Raw genomic sequence first — 27698 nt, 5'->3', positions numbered from 1 at the left:
GACGCTCTCTCAAAAAAAGAAGAGGAGGAATAGGAGGAGGAAAAAAGGAAGTAGGAGGAGGAAGAGGAGGAGGAAAAAAGGAAGTAGGGGGAGGAAAAGGAGGAGTAATAGGAGTAAAAGACTTAGAGGAGGAAGAGAAGGCCCAAAGAGGAGGAGGAGGAGAAATTTTGCCCCTATAGGTGACTACATAAACAGAATGACCAAGCATAACAAAAAAGAAATGAGAGAACCCTGACTCCCTCCACTCATAAGATTCTCATCTCCAACTGTTTACTCCAAGAATGAGTAAGAAAGTTAAGTTTTTTAAAATGATGGTTTCTTTTTGTTTTTTTTTCCCCTAGGGAAGAAGAAAACTGAAATATCTGACAAAGAAAGTAAAGGTAAAGATGACATTTTAAGACATGTACATCAAATTAGCCACAAAAACACAGGAACAAAAATACAAATTTATACAAATTATATGATTTAAAAACAGTTGATGAAAATGAAGACACTGATTTTATAACACATATCATAATTATAGTACATTACAGTTCATCATGCAAAACATATAGGTATTGCATTTTTATTAAATATCTAAAAGGATCAGGAATTTAGAACCGAAAGCAGACTCTACCTGTTATTACTAAATTAAAGCTGCCGACTTCTTTTCATATTACTACTGAACTGTGAATATTGCCTACACAAAATTCAATTCCTCAGCTTAAGAAGACTTGTTAATAAATATATTACTCCGATACAGAGAAAGCGGGAAAGATCTAAAATCAACATCCTAACATCACAATGAAAAGAACTACAGAAGCAAGAGCAAACAAATTCAAAAGCTAGCAGAAGACAAGAAGTAACTAAGATCAGAGCAGAACTGAAGGAGTGAGAGACACAATAAACACTTAAAAATATCAGTGAATCCAAGAGCTGTTTTCTTTTAAAAGATTAACAAAATAGATAAACCATTAGCCAGACTAATAAAGAGGAAAAGAGAGAAGCATCAAATAGACACAATAAAAAACGATAAAGAGGATATCACCACTAATCCCACAGAAATACAAACTACCATCAGAGAATACTATAAACAACTCTATGTAAATAAACTAGAAAATCTAGAAGAAATGGATAAATTTCTGCACACACACACCCTCCCAAGACTGAACCAGAAGAAGCTGAATCCCTGAATAGACCAATAACAGGTTCTGAAATAGAGGCAGTAATTAATAGCCTACCAATCAAAAAAAAAAGCCCAGGACCAGATGGATTCACAGAGGAATTCTACCAGAGGTACAAAGAGGAGCTGGTACCATTCCTTCTAAAATGATTCCAAACAATACAAAAAGAGGGATTCCTCCCTAACTCCTATTATGAGGCCAGCATCATCCTGATACCAAAACCTGGCAGAGTCATAACAAAAAAAGAAAATTTCAAGCCAATATTCCTGATCAACATCGATGCAAAAATCCTCAATAAAATACTGGCAATCCAAATCCAGCAGCACATTAAAAAGCTTATCCACCAGCCGGGTGCGGTGGCTCACGCTTGTAATCCCAGCACTTTGGGAGGCCGAGGCGGGCGGATCACGAGGTCAGGAGATCGAGACCGCGGTGAAACCCCGTCTCTACTAAAAATACAAAAAAAATAGCCGGGCGTGGTGGCGGGCGCCTGTAGTCCCAGCTACTCGGAGAGGCTGAGGCAGGAGAATGGCGTGAACCCGGGAGGCGGAGCTTGCAGTGAGCCGAGATTGGGCCACTGCACTCCAGCCTGGGCGACAGAGCGAGACTCCGTCTCAAAAAAAAAAAGCTTATCCACCACAATCAAGTCAGCTTCATCCCTGGGATGAAAGGCTGGTTCAACATACACATAACGATAAATGTAATCCATCACATAAACAGAACCAATGACAAAAAACACATGATTATTTCAATAGATACAGAAAAGGCCTTCGACAAAATTCAACACCCTTTCATGCTAAAACCACTCAATAAACTAGGTACTGATGGAACTTTTCTCACAATAATAGGAGCTTTTTATGACAAACCCACAGCCAATAGCATACTGAATGGGCAAAAGCTAGAAGCATTCCCTTTGAAACCCAACAAAAGACAAGGATGGCCTCTCTCACCACTCCTATTCAACATGGTATTGGAAGTTCTGGCCAGAGCAATCAGGCAAGAGAAAGAAATAAAGGGTATTGAAATAGGAAGAGAGGAGGTCAAATTGTCACTGTTTGGAGATGACATGATTGTATAGTTAGAAAACCCCATTGTCACAGCCCCAAAACTCCTTGAGCTGATAAGCAACTTCAGCAAAGTCTCAGGATACAAAATCAATGTGCAAAAATCACAAGCAATCCTATACACCAACAATAGACAAACAGCCAAATCATGAGTGACTCTCATTCACAATTGCTAAAAGAGAATAAAATACCTAGGAATACAACTTAGAAGGGATGTGAAGGACCTCTTCAATGAAAACTACAAACCACTGCTCAAGGAAATAAGAGAGGACACAAACAAATGGAAAAACATTCCATGCTCATGGATAGGAAGAATCAATATTGTGAAGATGGCTATACTGCCCAAAGTAATTTATAAATTCAATGCTATTGCCATAAAGCTACCATTTACTTTCTTCACAGAATTAGAAAAAAACTACTTAAAATTTCATATGGAATCAAAAAAGAGTACATATAGCCAAGACAATCCTAAGCCAAAAGAACAAAGCTGGAGGCATCACACTACCTGACTTCAAACTATACTATAAGGCTACAGTAACCAAAACAGCATGGTACTGGTACCAAAACAGAAATATAGACCAATGGAACAGAACAGAGCCCTCAGAAATAACACCACACATCTACAACCATCTGATCTTTGACAAACCTGACAAAAACAAGCAATGGGGAAAGTGCGGATTCACTATCTAATCAATGCTGTTGGGAAAACTGGCTTGCTATATGCAGAAAACAGAAACTGGACACCTTCCTTATGCCTTACACAAAAATTAACTCAAGATGGATTAAAGATTTAAACGTGCCAGGCACGGTTGCTCATGCCTGTAATCCCAGCACTTTGGCTGAGGCAGGTGGATCATGAGGTCAAGAGATTGAGACCATCCTGGCCAACATGGTGAGACTCTGTCTCTACTAAAAATACAAAAATTAGCCTGGCATGGTGGCACATGCCAATGGCCCAGCTACTCAGGAAGCTGAGGCAGGAGAATTGCTTGAACCTGAGAGGTGGAGGTTGCAGTGAGCCAAGATCGCTCCACTGCACTCAAGCTTGGTGCCAGAGTGAGACTCTGTCTTAAAAAAAAAAAAAGAAAAGAAAAGAAAAAGATTTAAACATAAGACCTAAAACCATAAAACCCTAGAGGAAAACCTAGGGAATACCATTCAGGACATAGGCATGGGCAAAGACTTCATGACTAAAATACCTAAAGCATTTGCAACAAAAGCCAAAACTGACAAATGGGATCTAATTAAACTAAAGAGCTTCCACACAGCAAAAGGAACTATCATCAGAGTGAACAGACAACCTACAGAATGGGAGAAAATTTTTGCAACCTATTTGTATGACAAAGGGATAATATCCAGAATCTAAAAGGAACTTAAACAAATTTACAAGAAAAAAACACACAACCCCATCAAAAAGTGGACGAAGGGTATGAACAGACACTTCTCAAAAGAAGGCAAACATATTAGAGAAATGCAAATCAAAACCACAATGAGATACCATCTCACACCAGTTAGAATGACAATCATTAAAAAGTCAGGAAACAACAGATGCTGGAGATGATGTGGGGAAATAGGAATGCTTTTACAATGTTGATGGGAGTATAAATTAGTTCAACCATTGTGGAAGACAGTGTGGTGATTCCTCAAGGATCTAGAACCAGAAATACCATGTGACCGAGACGTGGAACCAACCCACATGCCTGTCAGTGATAGACTGGATAAAGAAAATGTGGCACATACACCATGGAATACTATGAAGCCATAAGAAAGAATGAGTTCATGTCCTTTGCAGGGACATGGATGAAGCTGGAAACCATCATTCTCAGCAAACTAACACCGAAACAGAAAACCAAACACTGCATGTTCTCACTCATAAGTGGGAGTCGAGCAATGAAAACATACGGGCACAGGGAAGGGAACATCACACAATGGGGCCTCTCTGGGAGTGGGGGTTAAGGGGAGGGATAGCATTTGGAGAAATACCTAAGGTAGATGATGGGTTGATGGGTGCAGCAAACCACCATGACACATGTCTACCTATGTAACAAACCTGCATGTTCTACACATGTATCCTAGAACTTAAAGTATAATTAAAAATAAATAAATAAATAAATAAATAAATAAATAAATAACCCTGTTACTATTTCTTCTATACAGAAAAAGCAGGCATGAAGCATCTTAAAGAAGAAAAAGGTAATTTTTTAAAAGAATAAAAAATAGAATGCAAAGCCCCAAAACTACAATATTTTAAGTCAAAATGTATTTATATCATATGAAAAAAAAAACTTTTCTAAATGTATGTGATGAGTGCTAGCCTAAGTAAAAGAAGAAATGTAGTAAGTAATTGGTGGATATGTAGTAACGGCAGTGTCAAAGAAGAAATGGATGTTAAGCCAACCCACGCAAATAAGCATCGATTTGTTCTGCCATTGATGAGCAAGGTATAAAATGAATCACAATGCTGCTGTTTTTCTTAACATTGGGTTTATTTATTTAGCAAACTATACCATATAATATGACAATTACTGATTTGAGTATAATTATCATAAAGCTTACCAAGGTCTTAATTATCAAAGAAATAGTTTATTGGATCAGTAGGAAAGCATTCTTAGACATATCAGAATTATTGTCAATAACAAAATAACTCTTTTTTGTTTATCTCCAAATCCAGTTAATCAGAATGACCCATTTTTCATAGATTCTAGTTAATTTTGTTCCTACGTTCATGTTATACCTCTGTTTATAAAACAATGTCTAGTGCTAACATTTATTTTTGTTAGGTACCAGTTGGATAGAAAAATTTTTGAAAACCACCTTGAGAAAATATTTATAACACTTAAATTATCCTCATTCTTTAAAGCCTAGCGTTGATGTGAGACAAAATTTTTATGGAAATTTACTTTAAAAATTTATTTTTTAATTTACATTTTCTTTATTAACAGTCTCAACAAGAAAAGAAAGTCTTCAATTACACAATGTGACAAAAGGTAATCTTGAATTACATAGCTACTATGTTTGTATGAAAATATCTGAATTATGTTGTTGCTTAATATTATTAAATTATTTTGGAACAAAGAAATCTAGAAGATACAAACTTCTCTTAATAGCAGAGGAAGTGGACAGGTAGAAAATCTAGCAGAAAGCTTACATTTCAATAGAAAATAAGAAAACGTGAAGAAATCAGAACTATTAGCAACATTAACATGAACAAATATTCTGTTACACATCAGAAGAAAAAAATTATCAATTACAAAGACTTTTTAGCATGAATAATGTCAAAAGTAATATGGTAGTAAAAATAAATGTTACTGGGATTTATTTTTATCTATCACTAAATAACATATAGTTAAGATCATGAATATATTTTTTATTGCTTATAAATTAGAACTTCAAATTAATTCAACCTAGACACAAAATAGGCAAATGCCAGCGTGCACAGTGCAGACATTTTTTTCTTAAAAAGAGAATGATCTATTTTGCTGTTATTATCATAAAACTATAAAGTTTATACTAAATTATGTAGCCTTGGCAACATAATTTTAGGCAAATTCAATTACTTTTAAAAAGCGCTTTAAATTCTAAGGTGCTAGGTAAACATATCATAACTAAGACAACTATTTTCATTCATAGCAAATACATAAATCTCTAGTAAGGAGAGAAAAAGCTTTGTTTTTCACTGACTCCCTTTTACTGCTCACTGTGGTGTGTATCCGTGAAATGACTAGACATATCTAGGCATACCTTTTACACATAAAATTATTAATGTATCATAATTATCACTAATATTAAGAGGTAAAACTTTCAATAGAAGGACAAATTACATTTGTAGAATAATATAGGGGCATAATTTTTATATTAAAACATTCTTTTAAATATTGTTTAATATCCTTTGAGATAATCAGCCAGAAAGATGAGAAAAAATAAATTAATTAGAAAACGTATGGTTATACCTTTTCCTATTATTAGTTTACTTAATTCTTAGTAAAGCCCAATTATCATGCCCAGTTTACAGATGAGATAAGTGCAATAAAAGAAAATCTAACATCTCAAGAGTATTTATATGGTACAGACAAGATTTGGCTCCAAGTTTGTATGTTTCCAAACACTATAATGGTTAAGGCCATCTATTCGTAGTTCAGTATTCTATTACGCTGCTGCAAATACAAGAGAAAGTTTTCTGCCAATCACAGCCGCCCAAGGATAGAGTGTATCCCAATTTGCCCCCAAGGGAGTGATTATTAGAGAGATGATTTGAGGAAACCTCTGTAACTCAGCTGTACAAGGGATTCAGACTTCTGATTCAGACTTCTCACTCTGTTCTGTGAATCTATCGTTTTAAAGTCTTCATCTTGTGAAAACAGTGGAGAAAAATGATTACGTACGAAAGCACAAGTCCAACTCAGAGATAATTGAGAGCAGGCATATTCTTATTCATTCCTTCATTTAACAGTTCATTATATATCAGTGAAAGTCTATTTTCCCTAAATTTCTGTCTTCCTAACCAATGCTAGTAGTTTTAAAGAAAAAAATAATAACATGTTAGTCTTAGTGAAATAGTTTTCCAAATTATTTATTTTATAATTTTATGCATGAAGCATAGTACTCTAATAATACTGAAAATATGTATCCAAGCTGAAAATGTTTTTTTAATAGGAATAACCTAACTTTTATAAAATTTTAATCCTTAGGTTTATGTTAGAAATTCTACAAATCTCAAAATAAACCATGTAATACAGGTTGCTTAAAAATCATATTTTCTAGTCTGGCTCTTTAAATGAGACTAATGTCAGAATGGAACTGTTACTAGTCTTTTTCAAGAAATTAGAATGTCTGCTCTAGTGTTTGGGACAATAATTTCACCTTAGTTATTTTGTCCTACATACAGCTTAATAGGAAAGCACATTTCTTTGAAGAATAATAACCTCTCATTGAAATAAATAAGTTATTATGAAAAAGTAAACTTACTTTGCATGTTGTTTTTTAAGATTTATTTTATAGTCTGGTAATTATTTATTTTATCTATCTTTGAGAGAAAAATAATTCTAAATGATATATTTTATAAAGTCTGGGAATTTTAAAGAAAACATTTAGCTGTTACATAATACAAAGTAATTTTATTCAAGCTAAGTATAATAATAGTTGAGCCAAAACTTTTAATTTAACAAAGATCTTGATTTTAGTAAGAGTATTTAAAAAGCATATCTATTTTGTGACACTTTGATGAATAGCTTTTTTGATAGCTGACATATTTTCTTAGATAAAATAGATTAACCAAGATATTCAAAGAACCAGCCAGGCATAGTAACTCACACCTGTAATACCAGCTACTTGGGAGGCAGAGGAGGGAGGATTGCTTGAGCACAGGAATTTGAGGCTGCAGTGAGCTGTGATTGTACCACTTCATGTCATCTTGGGCAACTGAGACCCTATCTCTAAATAAAAATTTAAAAAAATTAAAAATTATAACAAAACAAAGACTTCTGTTGACAGGCAATAGATGACTGTATTTCTTCATTGATTGTTAAATAATAAGCAAGAAACAAAATAATTAGATATTTTTATAAAGTCCACTGATTTATAATTTCCTTGCATTTTTTCTCAGTTAAACAAAACTTATTTATTTTCTCTTTTTAGCAGAAAAACCTGCAAAAGTATCAAGTAAGTACAGTTTGTATTAATGACAAGTTCTCTTTGATACATAGTATCAATTTTAAGATGAAATTCATAAAGTATTTTTGTTTTTGATGTGTTCAGTGTAGTTTATTCTAAACTAAATCCTCTGACAGGAATTTATTAGCTTTTATTGTTACTTATGTTGAAACTTAAAAAAAAACTATGTTATTTGAAATTACAACTTAGTAACAGAAATACCTTACTATTTTCTCAAGCCTGAAAATAAAAGTGACTTGCATTTAAATAAATAAATATTTTCAGTGATTAAAGTCAAGTGAAATAAAATAATTCTGTGTCTGCCTTAAACTGTCAATCACTAGAAATGTGTTAAAGACCACATATGGTCAAACAGTGATGCTTTTGCTGCTGTTTTCTGATGTTCGTTAACCTAAATAAAATTGTATATCTAAGAAACCTAAATTTTAATTTAATTGTATAGCTATAATTTAATTGTAAACCTAAATTGTAATATAATTGTATATCTAAGAAACCTAAATATAACTGTATATCTAAGAAAAACAGCGTAGTTAGGAATGGATGTATCTCCTATAGTATAAACCACAACTCCCAGAATAGATTCTCTAGAATATCAGGATTCAGGTACAGATAGAAATAATATGTATATAGGATATAACTGTAAATATTCTTACAAGTTCCTAAGATTCAAGGAAATAACAATTTATCCTTTTTTATTTCCATATTTATGAAAAGATATTCTAAATAAGTACCACTCAATACAAATATAAAATGTGACATGTATGTAATTTTAATTTTAATTACATATATGTAATTTTAATTTCATATGTGCAATTTTAATTTTAATATGTAATTTTAATTTTCTAGTTGACACATTAAAAGACAAAAAGAAACAAGTGAAAATAATTTTAGTAATATTTTATTTTATGTAACTTATTTTATACAAATGTTATTTCAATATATAATCAATATAGAAATGTATTCCCTACATTCTTTTTTTGTATTGAGGTTTTGAAATCTTACGTGTATTTTACACTTACACTACATTTTATCTTGTGCTAGTCACATTTCAATTTCCCAAAGCCCCATGTAGTCAGTGGCTACAGCATTGGATAGAGAAGGTCCTACTGTACCTAATGCTAATATTGAAGACAATAAAAATGAACCATTAAAATATGATACCACATGTCATTCAAAGGTCTTTGATTACAGGTGATCATAGACTTGCTTCAGGAATTTAAAAAAAGGGAAAATATTGTAAGGACACAAAATTGTCCCACTGATGGCAAGGGCAAAATGTATAGATAAAAGGAAAGGCCCTTGGGAGCTGCCCTATTCCACACCATTCCCCTACAGCCAAAGGTAATGAGAGCTGACTACATAAGGAGGTAATGCCAAGATTTTTGCCTTGAAGAACGGTTAGGATTTGGATAGCTGGAGAAAAAGATAGAAATGCCTGACAAAGAAAGATAGCATCAGAAGTATTGGTTGAAGTTGAGGTGTAGTGTTAGAAAGAAGTGGAAAGTAAGCACACTTAGGGTGAAACTGTCAGGTAGAGAATATTCAAGGCCAAAATATTTAAGAATGTGCCACAGAAAGCTATGGTTTACTTCCTCCTAGAAGGAAGTAAAAAGTCAAGGAATTATTGGGACACCTAACTTCATAGTAATAGCAGTAGTAGTAGTAAGAGTAAGATTATGAGCAGTAACTGAAAAGGGAAAGATATGAGAAAGAAAAATATACCATTTAAAATATATGATTTCTATGGACCATATTAAAATAAATGATCAGAGACATCATGGAATGATTATGTTTAATAAGGTGGTTTTCTGAGTATATGAAGCTTATTTTCTCTATAGCACACATTATTGTTTTTATTATGCTTTTTTAGGAGCAATGATCAAAAAACTGTCCTAGGTATTTATAAAGAAGAGCATACTATATATATTTGAAACTAAACAAGTATCATTCTTTTTCTGAATCCTTTTACAGCATTATGTATATGTATATTTTGTTAATGGTGGTGGTAGGAGTGGGTTTTGGGGCTCAGACTATTTTTTCAGTCATTTGTTTCTCTTTAACTAAAGGAGCTTCATGAAATAGCTATGCTTTGTGGCCATCACTCTCTTCCCCTAACTCCACTCTAATGCCTGCACCTCTTGTCTAGCAGGGACCAGGTCCTCCAACTTTTACAGCCATGAGCATGTCATGTCTTTTGTTTGTGTTCTCTTCAATTTCTTTAATCAGTGTTTGTAGTTTTCCTTGTAGAGATCTTTCTCTTTCTTGATTAGATTCATTCCTAGGTATTTTTCTGATAGCTGTTATAAATGCGATTACCTTCTTGATTTCTTTTACAGCTAGTTCATTATTGGTGTATGGAAATGCTACTCATTTTTATGTTGATTTTATATTCTGCAACTTTACTGAATTTATTTATCAAATCTAGAAGTTTTTTTGGTGGAGTCCTTAGGATTTTCTAGATATAAGATCGTATCTTCAGCAAAGTGGGATAGTTTGAATTATTTTCCAATGTGGATGCCTTTTATTTCTTTCTCTTGTTTCATTGTTCTGGCTAGGACATTCTATTTCTTTATTTCTCTTGTTTTGATTGTTCTGGCTAGGACATTCTATTCTTCCCCTTTTTGAAGTCATCATGTCTATTATTTCCATCTTTATGTTCATGTGTACACATTGTTTAGCTCCCACTTATAAGTGATAATGCATGATAAATTTGTTTTTCTGTTTCAGTTATTTCACGTATGATAATGGGCTTCAGCTCCATCCATATTGCTGCAAAATACATGATTTTACTCTTTTTTATGGCTTCATAGTATTCCATGGTATATAAATACTACGTGTTCTTTATCTAATTATCCGTTAATGGGCACTTATGTTGATTCCATGACTTTGCTATTGTGAATAGTGCTGCAGTAAACATAGAAGTACAGGTATCTTTTTAATATAATTATTTCTTTTCCTTTGGGTAGGTACATAGTAGTGGGATTGCTGGGTCAAATGTTAGTTCTAATTTAGTTTTTTGAGAAATCTCCATAATGTTTTCCATAGGAATTGAACCAATTTACATTCCAACCAACAGTGTATAAGCCTTCCTTTTCTCCACATCCTCGTCAACATCTGTTTTGTTTTTTTTTTGACTTTTTCATAATAGCCATTTTGACTGGTGTAAGATAGTATCTTATTATGGTTTTAATTTCTGTCATAATTAGTAATGCTCAGTATGTTTTCATATGTTTGTTGGCTGATTGTATGTATTCTTTTGCGAGATGTCTGTTCATTTGCCCACTTTTTAAATGGATTGTTCTTCATTCTGTTGATGTGATGTATCAGGTTTATTGATTTGCACATGTTGAGCCATCCTTGCATCCCTGGGATGAATCCTACTTGGTCATGGTGTATTATCTTTTCGATATGATGTTGGATTCATTTTGCTAGTATTTTGCTGAGGATTTTTGCATCTATATTCGACAGAGATACTCGTTGGGAGTTTTATTTCTTTGTGTGTCCTTGTCTGGTTTTGGTATCAGGGCAATTCTGACCTTGTAGACTGAGTTAGGGAGACTTCTCTCCTCATTAATTTCTTGGAATAGTTTTAAAACTGGTATTAAGTTTTTCTTTCTATGTTTCAAAGAATTTGACTATGAATCCATCCAGTCCTGGAATTTTCTTTGATGAGAGATTTTTTTATTACTGACTAAATTTTGCTACAGTTGGTCTGTTCAGGTCCTATTTCTTCCTGAGTCGATCTTGGTGAGTTTATCAGTATCCAATATTTTTTCCAGTTAATTAGCATAGAGCTGTGCATATGAGTCTCTGATTTTTTTTTTTTTTTTGAGATGGAGTCTCGCTCTGTCACCCAGGCTGGAGTGCAGTGGCGCGATCTCAGCTCACTGCAACCTCCACCTCCTGGGTTCAAGCAGTTCTGCCTCAGCCTCTGGAGTAGCTGGGATTACAGGTACCCACCACCACACCTGGCTAATTTTTGTATTTTCAGTAGAGACGGGGTCTCACCACGTTGGCCAGTCTGGTCTCGAACTCCCGACCTCAGGTGATCCACCCACCTCAGCCTCCCAAAGTGCTGGGATTACAGGCATGAGCCACCATGCCCGGCTTGATCTTTTGTATTTATGTGGCATCTGTTATACTGTCTCCTTTTTCTTCTGAGTTTATTTGGATCTTATTTCTTATATTCCTACTTAGGCTAGCTGGCTGTTTTGATTTTTTTATTTCAACACAAAATTTTATTGATCTTTTGTTTAATTTTATTTCAGTCTTTAATCCATCTTGAGTTAATTTTTTGTATAAGGTGTAAGGAAGGGGTCCAGTTTCAGTTTTCTGCACATGGCTAGCCAGTTTTCCCAACAACATTTATTAAATAGAGAATCCTTTCCCCATTGTTTGTTTTTGTCAGGTTTGTCAAAGATCAGATGATTGTAGATGTGTGGTATTATATCTGAGGGCTCTGTTCTGTTCCATTGGTCAATATCTCTGTTTTGGTACCAGTACCGTGCTGTTTTGTTTACTGTAGCTTTGTAGTATAGTTTGAGGTCAGGTAGCATGATGCCTCCAGCTTTGTTCCTTTTGCTTAGGATTGTCTTGACTATACAGGCTCTTTTCTGGTTCCATATGAAATCTAAAGTAGTTTTTTCTAATTCTGTGAAGAAAGTCTATGGTAGCTTGACCAGAATAGCATTGAATCTATAAATTACTTTGGATAGTAGGGTCATTTTAATGATATTGATTCTTCTCCTCCATGATCATGGAATGTTTTTCCATTTGTTTGTTTTCTCTCTTACTTTCTTAAGCAACGATTTGTAGTTCTCCTTGAAGAGGTCCTTCACATTCCTTGTTAGTTGTATTCCTAGGTATTTTATTCTCTTTGTAGCAATTGTGAATGAGAGTTCACTCATGATTTGGCTCTCTGTTTGTCTATTATTGGTGTATAGGAATTCTTGTAATTTTTGCACATCGATTTTGTATCCTGAGACTTTGCTGAAGTTGCTTATTAGCTAAAGGAGTTTTTGAGCTGAGACAATGGGATTTTCTAAATATGCAATCATATCATCTGCAAACAGAGACAATTTGACTTCCTCTCTTCCTGTTAAAATACTCTTTATTTATTTCTCTTGCCTGATAGCCCTGGTCAGAATTTCCAATACTATGTTAAATAGGAGTGTTGAGAGAGGGCATACTTGTCTTGTGCCAGTTTTCAAAGGGAATGCTTCCAGCTTTTGCCCATTCAGTATGCTGTTGGTTGTGAGTTTGTCATAAATAGCGCTTATTATTTTGAGATACATTCCATCAATACCTAGTCTATTGAGTGTTTTTAGCATGAAGGAGTGTTGAATTTAATCGAAGGATTTTCTGCATCTATTGAGATAATCATGTGGTTTTTGTCATTGGTTCTGTTTATGTGATGGATTATGTTTATTGATTTGCGCATGTTGAACCAACCTTGTACCCAGGGACGAAGCCAACTTGATCGTGGTGGATAAGCTTTTTGATGTGCTGCTGGATTTGGTTTGTCAGTATTTTATTGAGGATTTTTGCATCGATGTTCATCAGGGATATTGGCCTGAAATTTTCTTTTTTTTTGTTATGTCTGCCAGATTTTGGTATCAGGATGATGCTGGCCTTGTAAAATGAGTTAGAGAAGAGTCCTTCTTATTCTATTGTTTGGAATAGTTTCAGAAGGTATGGTACCAACTCTTCTTTGTACCTCTGGTAGAACTTGGCTGTGAATCCATCTGCTCCTGGGCTTTTTTTTTTTTTTTTTTTTTGGTTGATAGGCTATTAATTAGTGCCTCAATTTCAGAACATTTTATTGGTATATTCAGGGATTTGACTTCTTCCTGGTTTGGTCTTGGGAGGGTGTATGTGTCCTGGAATTTATCCACTTCTTCTAGATTTTACAGTTTATTTGCATAGAATTGTTTATAGTATTCTCTGATGGTAGTTTGTATTTCTGTGGAATCAGTGGTGATATCCCCTTTATCATTTTTTATTGTGTCTATTTGATTCTTCTCTCTTTTCTTCTCTATTAGTCTGGCTAGTGGTCTATTTTGTTAATCATTTCAAAAAACAGCTCCTAGATTCACTGATTTTTTTGAAGGGATTTTCGTGTCTCTATCTCCTTCAGTTCTCCTCAGATCTTGGTTATTTCTTGTCTTCTGCTAGATTTTGAATTTGTTTACTCTTGTTTCTCTAGTCCTTTTAATTGTGATGTTAGCGTGTCGATTTTGAATCTTTCCCGCTTTCTCATGTGGGCATTTAGTGCTGTAAATTTCCCTCTAAACACTGCTTTATCTGTGTCCCAGAGATTCTGGTACCTTGTGTCTTTGTTCTCACTGGTGTCAAAGAATTCATTTATTTCTGCCTTCATTTCTTTATGTACCCAGTAGTCATTCAGGAGCAGGTTGTTCAGTTTCCCTGTAGTTTTGCAGTTTTGAGGGAGTTTCTTTTTTTTTTTTTTTTTTTTTTTGAGACAGAGTCTCGCTCCTGAGTTACAATTTGATTGCACTGTGATCTGAGTGACTGTTATGATTTACATTCTTTTGCATTTGCTGAGGAGTGCTTTACTTCCAACTATGTAGTCAATTTTGGAATAAGTGCTATGTGGTGCTGAGAAGAATGTATATTTTGTTGATTTGGTTGGAGAGTTCTGTAGATGTCTGTTAGGTCCGCTTGGGTCAGAGATGAGTTCAAGTCCTGAATATCCTTGTTAATGTTCTGTCTTGTTGTTCTGTCTAGTATTGAAAGTGGGATGTTAAAGTTTCCCACTATTATTGTGTGGTACTCTAAGTCTCTTTGTAGGTCTCTAAAAACTTGCTTTATCAATCTGGGTGCTCCTGTATGGGGTGCATTATATATTTAAAATAGCGCTTCTTGTTGAATTGATCCCTTTACCATTATGTAATGCCCTCCTTTGTCTCTTTTCATCTTTGTTGGTTTAAAGTCTATTTTATCGGAGACTAGGATTTACTACCCCTGCTTTTTTTTTCTTTCCATTTGCTTGGTAAATCTTACCCCATCCCTTTATTTTGAGCCTATGTGTGTCTTTGCATGTGTGACGTGTCTCCTGAATACAGCACACTGATGGGTCTTGACTCTATCCAATTTTTAATTGGGGCATTTAGCCCATTTACATTTAAGGTTAACATTGTTATGTGTGAATTTGATCCTGTTGTTATGATGCCAGCTGGCTATTTTGCACATTAGTTTATGCAGTTTCTTCATAGTGTTGATAGTCTTCACATTTTGGTATGTTTTTGCAGTGGCTGGTACCACTTTTTCCTTTCCATATTTAGTGCTTCCTTCAGGAGCTCTTGTAAGGCAGGCCTGGTGGTGACAAAATCCCTCAGCATTTGCTTGTCTGTAAAGGATTTTATTTCTCCTTCGTTTATGAAGCTTAGTTAGGTTGGATATGCAATTCTGGGTTGAAAATTGTTTTCTTTAAGAATGTTTATAAAAGTATAAAATATTTTTATTGATTATATTTTCCCAAATTGAAAATTTTCAGTAATTTCAGAAAACTAGAATTTCCCAATAAGTTTGTCATTCCCATTTGAAGTAATATTTCAATTTGTCAAATAATAATGTTACTATTAGAGTAAGTAAATTATAAAATGATAATTCAGTGGCAGAAAAGAACTAATCTTCTGTATGTGCCACCATACGGAAGTCCCAGCCACTCGGAAAGCTGAGAGAGGAAAATCCCTTGAACCAGTGAGGCAGAGTTTGCAGTGAGCCAAGATTGCACCCACTGCACTCCAGCCTGGGCGACAGAGAGAGACTCCATCTCAAAAAAAAAAAAAAAAAAGTAGTAGGGTATAAAGTTAATACAGAAAACTCATTATTTCCCACATGCAACATGCAATTGGAAACAAAATTTAAAAAAAATTAGTTCAGGTTACCTAATATGAAATACTTATGTATAAATCAATATATATATATATATATGAGCTATATGTTGAAAACCACAAGATGATGATAAAAATTATTAAAGAAAATCTAAAATAAGTAGAGCTATACCATATTCATAAATTGGAAGATTCAACATAGCAAAGAGGTCAATTATCCCCAAATTGATCTATAATTTAATGCATTTGCAATCAAAATCTCAGACAGAATTTCTTAATATATAAAATCTCTTTTACAATAGCTAAAACATTTTTTAAAAGAACAAATTTGGAATAATCATATTACCTAATTTTAAATGTTACTGTACACTTACAGTAATCACAAGAGTATGGTATTTGCAAAGATATAGCCACATAGATCAATGTAGCATTAAAAATCCAAGAAATAGGCCCACATAACATAAACATTTGATTTGTAATAAAAGTTCCGAAGCAATTTAGTGGAGAATAAGTAGACTTTTTAACCAATGGCACTCAAACAATTGGACATCTATGTATTTTTTGAAAATAAACTGCTATCTTAACCTCACATAGTATGCAAAAATTAATCAAAAATAGATATCTCTAAATGTAAAACATGAAATTATCAAACTTTTAGGAGAAAACATCTTTGAGACCTAACATTAGACAAAGAGTTACAAGATATGACACCAAAAGGAATATTTGTAAAAGAAAAAATAATAAATTTTATACCATCTCAAAATTAAAAATGTATGCTCTGTGGAAGAGTAAAGACTACATATCCAACAAAGGCCTTGTATTTTTTACAAATTGGGTGAAATAAAATGTTAGTTAAAATTAATTTTAAAAAGTAAAAGATTTTAACACATACTTCACCAAAGAGGATGTATGAATGGCAAATAAGAATCAGAAAAGATATTTCACATTATTAGCTATTAGAGAATTGCAAACTAAGCCACCATTATATAACAGCACACATTTATTAGAATAAGTAAACTTTTTAAAAACATAGAAAAACAAAAACAAGTGCTGGCAAGCATTTGAAACAACCAGAACTTTCATACATTGCTGTTGGGAAGGCAAAATGGTACTGGCACTATAGAAAACTGAGTTTCTTATAAAGAGAAACACATGCTTATGTTATGACCCAACCATCTCACTCCTGAAGGATGAGAGAAATAAAAATTTATGTTTGCCCAAAAATGTGAACATAAATGTTTGTTGCAGCTATATTCACAGTCGCCAAATCTGGAAATAACCCAAATGTCCGTCAACAGGCAAATGGATATAGAAGCTGTAGTACATCCACACAACAGAATATTTCTCAGGAATAAAAATTCATATGGGCAATAGTTATATGAATTCAAATGCATTATTTCTTCTGAAGTTAAGCTCCAAAGGTTCCACATGGGAAGTTTTCATGCATATGAAATTCTTCCATTGGGTTACAGCTCAGTAGTTGCCCAAGGTTAGGGACAGAGGGAGAGTGTCACTATAAAGGAGGAGAACAAAGGTATTTTTTGGAGGTGATTGTGGTTGTAGTCACACACATCTATACGTGTCTTAAAATTCATATTTGTATCTTAAAATTCATAGAAGTTTGCACTGAAAAACTCAATTTACTGTGTGATTATTTTAAAAAATAAACCTTAAAAAATAAAATAAATAATGTACAAAACTTGTGACAGATAGCTTTTTGAGATTTCCTAGCTGGGTTACTTTTTCTCACTTACCTGACCTTACCTTTTTCTTTGTCTTTACTGACCCTGTCCTGCTCAACTTTTATTCCACTCCCAGCAGTTCCTTACCATTTGTGGGAATCCATCCTGAAAGTGAGCCCTGGCTTGTCAGTTTCCCAAGGTCACAGGGTATCTGATAGTTCCAGCACCTTCAGCTCTCAATGCTTACCTGCTTTGGACTTGACAAAGTCCCTCACAACTTTAGCTGATGATCTCATCAGTCTGACTTCCTTTGGGAAATACCTATTGGCTATCTGAGAGACTGATCACCATCTCTCAGACTCCCCATGGTTTCCCTCTGCTTCCTCTTCCACAGACTTTGATTCCTTGTAGATTTTTGACTATTCATTTGTCTCAATACATAGATATCTTAGGGTTCATCTAATTTGTTATAAATATTGTTCATGGTTTTTGCTGTCTACCTATTCTATCCATTTTAGGGGGAGATATATGAAGGAAATTTAAGATCTATGTTGCTATTATGTTCTCACAGTCCCCTAGGACAATTTTATCATTGTCCCACCCTCCCTGGCTTAACAAACGATCCCAGCCTCTACACCCCCATTTTGCTCCTTGCACACTTAATTACTGAATTTCAGTTTTAATATAAGCACTTATCCTAATGTGACCCAACTTTTCATGTATCAGCAGGGTTAGTTTTTTATTTTAATTTCCCTGGGACAGAAGGGACAATTCTATTTGAAGATTTCCTTTACCTCTAAACCCAGTCCTTCAACAAAAGGTATCAGTTTTGTTGCTGTGAATGAGCACTTTAGTGTATTCAGTCTATCATATTTTCAGAAGTATTAGTGTCTAATAGTTTTTAAGATTTTATCCACAAATCTTATTTTAACCAAGATTATTGCCTTTCTTTTTCTAAATTAAAAAACAAGATATCTTACGTCCCAGTTCTAGACAATTGTGTAAAACTAATTATGTCATTAAAAATTTAGCAAGTGCTTCATCATAGAATCCTAAATTTAATCTTTATTAAAGCAAAACCATTCTCAACTAATACAGATATGTACAAACTGAAAAAAAGTCTTCTTGTAATGAATGGATGAAAGCTTATTTCAGGCTACACATGGGTGTATATATATTTAATATATGTGTGTTTATAAACATATATACACATACCTATACACAAATGCACACACATATATATGATTTGAAAGTGATTATTTTTATAAAACGACTTCTGTTTTGTTAGAGGTCACATGCTGAAATGGAATGGCAACATTACTGTAGTTTTTGCTAAACAAATTAGCACTGAATTCATAATAGACATATGTATACAGATTGTATCATAGGGTAGTAGTTGATACCAGGAAAACTAGCTTCAGAAGTACTGGTTCCCATCATGACTTAAAAGCTGAATAACTTGGAAAAATTACTTAACATTTTTGTGCTTCAATAGCTTTATTTTTAAATTTTGAATAACAATATTCATCTCATAGAAATTTTGGGTAGATTAAGATAAAATAGTAGAGTGCATAAATAGGGATTGGTATATAATAAATGATATTAATTGGGAACTATAAGAATGAGGATGATGATGATGATGATGTAATGACAATGTGTTACTCCCCTAGCAAGGGACAGATTTCAATTATTGAACTTTTGTGTCAAAATGGATACAATTATTAAATGAAAAAAAATAAAAAGAAAACATCTATCTCTTATTTTTGCTTGGATTTAAAACAATCTCACTTTTTAAAGCAAAAGTGATTAAATTCATGATGATTTTGTTTTAGGAGAAAAAGTTGGCTGAAGCCTCCTTAATTATGTACCAGTGATCATACTCACCACTCTGATCACCCCTTTTGCTAGACTCCAGAGAAAGGTTGTGTATAAGGCACATTTGGTGAAACGTTTGTCACTGTTCATTATTAGACTTTGGGTCCCAGCACTGTGGCCTCATTCATTTAAGGGTGATGTTAAGTTGTTCTGACATTGCCCTCAAGAGAGCCATGTTTATCCTGGGAGTGATGGGACAGACACTAAGAAAGGGTCGCATACATTCATTGAACACTCCTGGCTGCACTGTGTGCTGCCTACAAAATCCAAATGTGAAATTTCCCTGCATAGTTTATTATTCCCTAGAGTCAATTTTAAGAATCTTCAGTGAGTTCTCAGTGTAGCAGTTCATTTTCTTTAAAACTCGTGATTACTTTAAATAATAGCACATATAGAAGGAGCTTCTCACACCTGAGAGCTAAAATAAACTGGTTGTCAAATGTTGCTTTGAACTACCGTGGGTTTTTAAGATTTCTTAGGAAAATGTAAACTCTTAGAAAGTAATATTCTGTTAAACCGGTTACACACAATTTGGCCAGTTAGTTGAGAAAATAATTTGGAGCTTTGGGTATCTCTGCAGAAACAGAGAGAGGCAGTGAATTTGATAAAGGAAGAGGGCTGAGGAAGAATACAAATATTCATGCTAAGCTTTTTTTGCATCTATGACTAAGGATCCCACATGTTTACTTACAAGGATTTCTTGAAACTGCACAAATCAAAATAGACTACTGGTAGAGATGAACATAGAGTAACTGAGCTGGTACATATACATGCATTATTTAGGGGGCTTTGATTTATTTATAGTGTTTGCTAAGAGTGTGCAGAGCAGACTGGACACTACACAGAAAAATTTTATGTTTAAAACTGAGAAAAACAAAATTAACAATCTATGCCATAAATGTGGGTTCTTCAAAGTTTGCCTTCTCCTCAAATTACAATCTCTTTTTACTCTTTTGTATATTCCCTATCACCAGCTCCCATTCTCATATCAAGAAGCATTGCTTCTCCTAAGATTTACCATTCTGTATTCCTTTTTGATTCCATCCTCTCTTGCTTTCTCCCTCAATCCTGCCTCTGCCTACAAATATTCTTTGTACAAAATTTTCCTTGCCCTTTCTCCTTCTCAGAGCTATTGTCTTTTTGCTCTGCTTGCATTTACAGCCACTTCTGAACTAGATCTCCTAGCAATTTCTCTCTACTCTTTCAGTTTTAATTCCGTGCAGCTTGGATATCTGCCCCCATTTCTGCCCCAACAGTCTCCCCAAATAGCTAACCTCAAGTTCAACACAGCATTCCCAATTGTAAAGCTGAATTACCTTTTGCTCACTTCTCCCCTATTGTTAACCTGTCTAATGTCTTCCACATTGTGGGTCGCCTGCTCTTTTTGAAATATTTTCCTCTCTTGGCTTTCATAATATAGGATTTTTTTTTTTTCAGTCTATTTGCTCAGTACTGGGCTTCTGCTGTTTTTCCCCAGAGGTTGAATTCTTCCAACCTCAGCTCTCTTTCCTACTCTTCTGCGCTATTCCTCAGTGGGGCCATCCAGTTTTGTTATCTACATTATCTACTCCTTTATGGATAAGATCCAAAATTCTTCTGAAGCTTACCCTATTTTTTCAGCTCCGGTCACATTCAATTCCTAACTTCACCCCTTGTCTGCACAAGTTTACAACTGATCTTCATATAATAAACTTCTTCTTTCCCTTATCCCTCCACCCTCTCCATATCCCAAGAGGAGATTCTACTCTTGCCATCTGACTTCTACTCCTTAGTCACTTAGACATAAAATTTTGAATTCTACTTTGACTAATCAGTATTCCTTGTCCCGGACCCTAATTTTGTTTTAAGTCATGTAGGCTTTTACTGTTTCTCCTCTAAACCATTGCATTCACTCCCCAACAGGCCCTTTTCTGACTTGTCATTCTTCCTTTTTATGTCCACTGACATTAAATTTTCCAAACTTTAAAATGATTGGGCCATGTATGTGAGAAACATTGACTATTTCTTCATTGTGAATTTGGAATAAATTCTACAATTCTAAGCCCAGGAGTCTAGGGCCTCTATAATCCAGGTATAAACTACGTTAAAAATTTTTTTTGGTATGATCATTTTCTATACCTATTGTAGGTACTAGCCCAATTGAACATTCTATATTCCTAATACTGCTGCCTCCTAAATTTGATCCCATCATTCTCTTTTCCTGGACGATTCTTTGTACCTCTAACTATACAATTCATTACGATTGTTCAAAGTCCGTCACCAGTGGAAGAGTGTCCATAAAAAACTTCTTTGATCTACGTAAGAGGAATTGACCATTTCACTCTTGAAACTACCTTGCAGTTATACTATCAATTGTCATATACTATCTCGTACTTCAGAGTCCCTTCTATTTGGTTGGGTACTTTTTCATTTTCTCTACATGTGCTTGTAAATTACTTCTAAGTAGCATCCTATTTCCTTTTGGTTCCTTCAGGGCACAGAGCAAAGTGCTTTGCAAGTAAAGATAGAATAGTTTAGAGGAAAGAGTGAGGGTCTTGATTTTGAGGAAAGTGTTGAAAAACACTTTTTAAAATGTGTAGCTGCAGGGAAGTTCTTTTCAAATACTTTGGGGCTCAAAGTTCTCTTGTAAAATCAGATATTTTCCCCATAATTCATAGGGGTATTGGTGAGACTTAGGTTAAAACACATACGTCAAATCTAGTAACCTAGTAGCATACCTGGCACAGAAAAATATCTCATTGTAGTTCTCATAGTTGTTGCTGGAAAAGTAACTTTATCGTAAATAAATAAATCATAGGACACCTTCAAGGTAATATTCACTTTGACTGTAAAGCTAGACTGAAATTTTTAAAATGCTGTTTATGATTTTACTTTTTATAATATAAACACACAACCTACATCACAAAATATACATTATGAATTAATCTTTTGTATGAAGAAGAGACTAAGATTCCAACCATCTATGAAAAATGCTGTGAATATGTTTCTAGTAAATTGTTTTGCAAATATACGATAAGGGTGTTGAATATATTCGTTATCCAAATTTAGAAGTGGTGGTTTTATCATTTTTCTTTTTATTGTTATTATTATTATTATTATACTTTAAGTTCTAGGGTACATGTGCACAATGTGCAGGTTTGTTACATATGTAAACATGTGCCATGTTGGTGTGCTGCACCCATTAACTCGTCATTTACATTAGGTATATCTCCTAATACTATCCCTCCCGCCTCCCCCCACCACAAGACATGTGATGTTCCCCTTCCTATGTCCAAGTGTTCTCATTGTTCAATTCCCACCTATGAGTGAGAAAATGCAGTGTTTGGTTTTTTGTCGCTGCGATAGTTTACTGAGAATGATGATTTCCAGGTTCATCCATGTCCCTAAAAACGACATTAACTCATCCTTTTTTATGGCTGCATAGTATTCCATAGTGTATATGTGCCACATTTTCTTAATCCAGTCTATCACTGAAGACATATGGATTGGTTCCAAGTCTTTGCTATTGTGAATAGTGCCACAGTAAACATATGTGTGCAGGTGTCTTTATAGCAGCATGATTTATAATCCTCTGGGTATATACCCAGTAATGGGATGGCTGGGTCAAATGGTATTTCTAATTCTAGATCCTTGATGAGTCTCCACACTGTCTTCCACAATGGTTGAACCAGTTTAGAGTCCTACCAACAGTGTAAAAGTGTTCCTATTTCTCCACATCCTCTCTCCAGCACTTGTTGCTTCCCAACTTTTTAATGATCACCATTCTAACTGGTGAGATGGTATCTCACTGTGGTTTTGATTTGCATTTCTCTGATGGCCAGTGATGATGAGCATTTTTTCATGTGTTTTTTGGCTGCATAAATGTCTTCTTTTGAGAAGTGTCTGTTCATATACTTCATCCACTTTTTGATGGGGTTGTTTGTTTTTTTCTTGAAAAATTGAGTTCTTTGTAGATTCTAGATATTAGCCCTTTGTCAGATGAGTAGATTGGAAAAATTTTCTCCCATTCTGTATGTTGCCTGTTCACTCCGATGGTAGTTTCTTTTGCTGTTCAGAAGCTCTTTAGTTTAATTAGATCCCATTTGTCAATTTTGACTTTTGTTGCCATTGCTTTTGGTATTTTAGACATGAAGTCCTTGCCCATGCCTATGTCCTGAATGGTATTGCCTAGGTTTTCTTCTAGGGCTTTTATGGTTTTAGGTCTAATATTTAAGTCTTTAATCTATCTTGAATTAATTTTTATATAAGGTGTAAAGAAGGGATCCAGTTTCAGCTTTCTACATATGGCTAACCAGTTTTCCCAGCACCATTTATTAAATAGGGACTCCTTTCCCCATTTCTTGTTTTTGTCAGGTTTGTCAAAGATCAGTTGGTTGTAGATGTGTGGCATTATTTCTGAGGGCTCTGTTCTGTTCCATTGGTCAATATCTCTGTTTTAGTACCAGTACCATGCTGTTTTGGTTACTGTGGCCTTGTAATATAGTTTGAAGTCAGGTAGCGTGATGCCTCCAGCTTTGTTCTTTTGGCTTAGGATTGTCTTGGCAATGCGGGCTCTTTTTTTGGTTCCATATGAACTTTAAAGTAGTTTTTTCCAATTCTGTTAAGAAAGTCATTGGTAGTTTGATGGTGATGGCATTGAGTCTATAAATTACCTTGGGCAATATGGCCATTTTCACGATATTGATTCTTCCTGTCCATGAACATGGAATGTTTTTCCATTTGTTTGTGTCCTCTTTTATTTCATTGAGCAGTGGTTTGTAGTTCTCCTTGAAGAGGTCCTTCACATCCCTTGTAAGTTGGATTCCCAGATATTTTATTCTCTTTGAAGCAATTGTGAATGGGAGTTCACTCATGATTTGGCTCTCTGTTTCTCTGTTATTGGTTTATAAGAATGCTTGTGATTTTTGCACATTGATTTTGTATCCTGAGACTTTGCTGAAGTTGCTTATCAGCTTAAGGAGATTTTGGGCTGAGATGATGAGGTTTTCTAAATATGCAATCACATCATCTGCAAACAGGGACAATTTGACTTCCTCTTTTCCTAATTGAATACGTGTTCTTTCTTTCTCCTGCCTGATTGCCCTGGCCAGAACTTCCAACACTACGTTGAGTAAGAGTGGTGAGAGAGGGCATCCCTGTCTTGTGCCAGTTTTCAAAGGGAATGCTTCCAGTTTTTGCCCATTCAGTATGCTATTGGCTGTGGGTTTGTCATAAATAGCTCTTATTATTTTGAGATACATCCCATCAGTACCTAATTTATTGAGAGTTTTTAGCATGAAGGGCTGTTGAATTTTGTCAAGGGCCGTTTCTGCATCTATGGAGAAAATCATGTAGTTTTTGCCTTTGGTTCTGTTTATATGCTGGATTACAGTTATTGATTTGCGTATGTTGAACCAGCCTTGCATCCCAGGGATGAACCCCACTAGATCATGGTGGATAAGCTTTTTGATGTGCTGCTGGATTCAGTTTACCAGTATTTTGTTGAGGGTTTTTGAATTGATGTTCATCAGGGATATTGGTCTAAAATTCTCTTTTTTTTATTGTGTCTCTGCCAGGCTTTGGTATCAGGATGATGCTAGCCTCATAAAATGAGTTAGGGAGGATTTCCTCTTTTTCTATTGATTGGAATAGTTTCAGAAGGAATGGTACCAGCTCCTCCTTGTACCTCTGGTAGAATTCGGCTGTGAATCCATCTGGTCCGGGACTGTTTTTGGTTGGTAGGCTATTAATTATTGCCTCAATTTCAGAGCCTGTTATTGGTCTATTCAGTGATTCAACTTCTTCCTGGTTTAGTCTTGGGAGGGGGTATGTGTCGAGGAATTTATCCATTTCTTCTAGATTTTCTAGTTTATTTGCATAGAGGTGTTTATATTATTCTCTGATGGTAATTTGTATTTGTGGGATCAGTGGTGATATCCCCTTTATCATTTTCTATTATGTCTATTTGATTCTTCTGTCTTTTCTTCTTTATTAGTCTTGCTAGCAGTCTATGAATTTTGTTGATCTTTTCAAAATCAAGCTCCTAGATTCACTGATTTTTTTGAAGCGTTTTTTTGTGTCTCTATCTCCTTCAGTTCTGCTCTGATCTTGGTTATTTCTTGCCTTCTGCTAGCTTTTGAAGGTGTTTGCTCTTTCTTCTCTAGTTCTTTCAACTGTGATGTTAGGGTGTCAATTTTAGATCTTTCCTGCTTTCTTTTGTGGGCATTTAGTGCTATAAATTTCCCTCTACACACTGCTTTAAATGTGTCCCAGAGATTCTGGTATGTTGTGTCTTTGTTCTCATTGGTTTCAAAGAACATCTTTATTTCTGCCTTCATTTTGTTATGAACCCAGTAGTCACTCAGGAGCAGGTTGTTCAGTTTCCATGTAGTTGAGCGGTTTTGAGTGAGTTTCTTAATCCTGAGTTCTAGTTTGATTGCACTGTGGTCTGAGAGACACTTTGTTATAATTTCTCTTCTTTTACATTTGCTGAGGAGTGCTTTACTTCCAACTATGTGGTCAATTTTGGAATAAGTGCTATGTGGTGCTGAGAAGAATGTATATTCTGTTAATTTGGGGTGGAGAGTTCTGTAGATGTCTATTAGGTCTGCTTGGTGCAGACCTGAGTTCAATTCCTGGATATCCTTGTTAACTTTCTGTCTCATTGATCTGTCTAATGTTGACAGTGGGGTGTTAAAGTCTCCCATTATTATTGTGTGGGAGTCTAAGTCTCTTTGTAGGTCTCTAAGGACTTGCTTTATGAATCTGGGTGCTCCTGTATTGGGGGCATATATATTTAGGATAGTTAATTCTTCATGTTGAATTGATCCCTTTACCATTACGTAATGGCCTTCTTTGTCTCTTTTGATCTTTGTTAGTTTAAAGTCTGTTTTATCAGAGACAAGGATTGCAACCCCTGCCTTTTTTTGTTTTCCATTTGCTTGGTAGATCTTCCTCCATCCCTTTATTTTAAGCCTATGTGTGTCTCTGCACATGAGATGGGTCTCTTGAATACAGCACACTGATGGGTCTTGACTCTTTATCCAATTTGCCAGTCTGTGTCTTTTAATTGGAGCATTTAGCCCATTTACATTTAAGGTTAATATTGTTATGTGTGGGATGGATCCTGTCATTATGATGTTAGCTGGTTATTTTGCTCATTAGTTGCTGCAGTTTCTTCCTAGCCTCGATGGTCTTTACAATTTGGCATGTTTTTGCAGTGGCTGGTACCAGTTGTTCCTTTCCGTGTTTAGTGCTTCCTTCCAAAGCTCTTGTATGGCAGGCCTGATGGTGTCAATATCTCTCAGCATTTGCTCGTCTGTAAAGGATTTTCTTTCTCCTACACTTATGAAGCTTAGTTTCACTGGATATGAAATTCTGGGTTGAAGATTCTTTTCTTTAAGAATGTTGAATATCGGCCCCCACTCTCTTCTGGCTTGTAGAGTTTTTGCAGAGAGATCAGCTGTTAGTCCGATGGGCTTCCCTTTCTGGGTAACCCGACCTTTCTCTCTGGCTGCCCTTAACATTTTTTCCTTCATCTCAACTTCGGTGAATCTGACAATTATGTGTCTTGGAGTTGCTCTTCTTGAGGAGTAACTTTGTGGTGTTCTCTGTATTTCCTGAATTTGAAGGTTGGCCTGCCTTGCTAGGTTGGGGAAGTTCTCCTGGAAAATATCCTGCAGAGTGTTTTCCAACAATTCCGTTTTCCCCATCACTTTCAGGTACACCAATCAGACATAGATTTGGTCTTTTCACATAGTCCCATATTTCTTGGAGGCTTTGTTTATTTCTTTTTACTCTTTTTTCTCTATACTTCTCTTCTTGCTTCATTTCATTCCTTTGATCTTCAATCACTGATAACCTTTCTTCCAGTTGATTGAATTGGCTACTGAGGCTTGTGCATTCGTCACATAGTTCTTGTGCCATGGTTTTCAGCTCCATCAGGTCATTTAAGGACTTCTCTACACTGGTTATTCTAGTTAGCCATTCATCTAATCTTTTTTCAGGTTTTTTAGCTTCTTCGCAATGGGTTTGATCTTCCTCCTTTAGCTTGGAGAAGTTTGATCGTCTGAAGCCTTCTTCTCTCAACTCGTCAAAAGTCATTCTCCATCCAGCTTTGTTCTGTTGCTGGTGAGGAGCTGCATTCCTTTGGAGAGAGATAGGCACTCTGATTTTTAGAATTTTCAGCTTTTCTGCTGTTTTTTCCCCATCTTTGTGTTTTTATCTACCTTTGGTCTTTGATGATGGTGATGTACAGATGGGGTTTTGGTGTAGATGTCCTTTCTGTTCATTAGTTTTCCTTTTAAAAGTCAGGACCCTCATGTGCAAGTCTGTTGGAGTTTGCTGGAGGTCCATTCCAGACCCTGTTTGCCTGGGTATCAGCAGCAGAGGCTGCAGAACAGTGGATAT

General features: G+C 35.0%; 1 protein-coding gene across 1 annotated transcript in view; it reads left to right on the top strand.

The window, feature by feature from the left end:
• Nucleotides 1-27698, top strand: part of TRDN (triadin) — a 401037-nt gene that overhangs the window by 359467 nt on the left and 13872 nt on the right. The window contains exons 35-38 of the mRNA XM_012506168.2: nt 342-380; nt 4385-4420; nt 5170-5214; nt 7862-7885. Coding sequence (XP_012361622.2) covers nt 342-380; nt 4385-4420; nt 5170-5214; nt 7862-7885 — 144 coding nt within the window. The remainder of the gene's footprint in view (nt 1-341; nt 381-4384; nt 4421-5169; nt 5215-7861; nt 7886-27698) is intronic.

This window comes from Nomascus leucogenys, chromosome 3 (genome assembly GCF_006542625.1).
Source record: "Nomascus leucogenys isolate Asia chromosome 3, Asia_NLE_v1, whole genome shotgun sequence".
Taxonomy (NCBI): Eukaryota; Metazoa; Chordata; class Mammalia; order Primates; family Hylobatidae; genus Nomascus; species Nomascus leucogenys.
The sequence above is the reverse complement of the archived record's forward strand: the minus strand, read 5'-3'. Positions and strand labels throughout refer to the sequence as shown.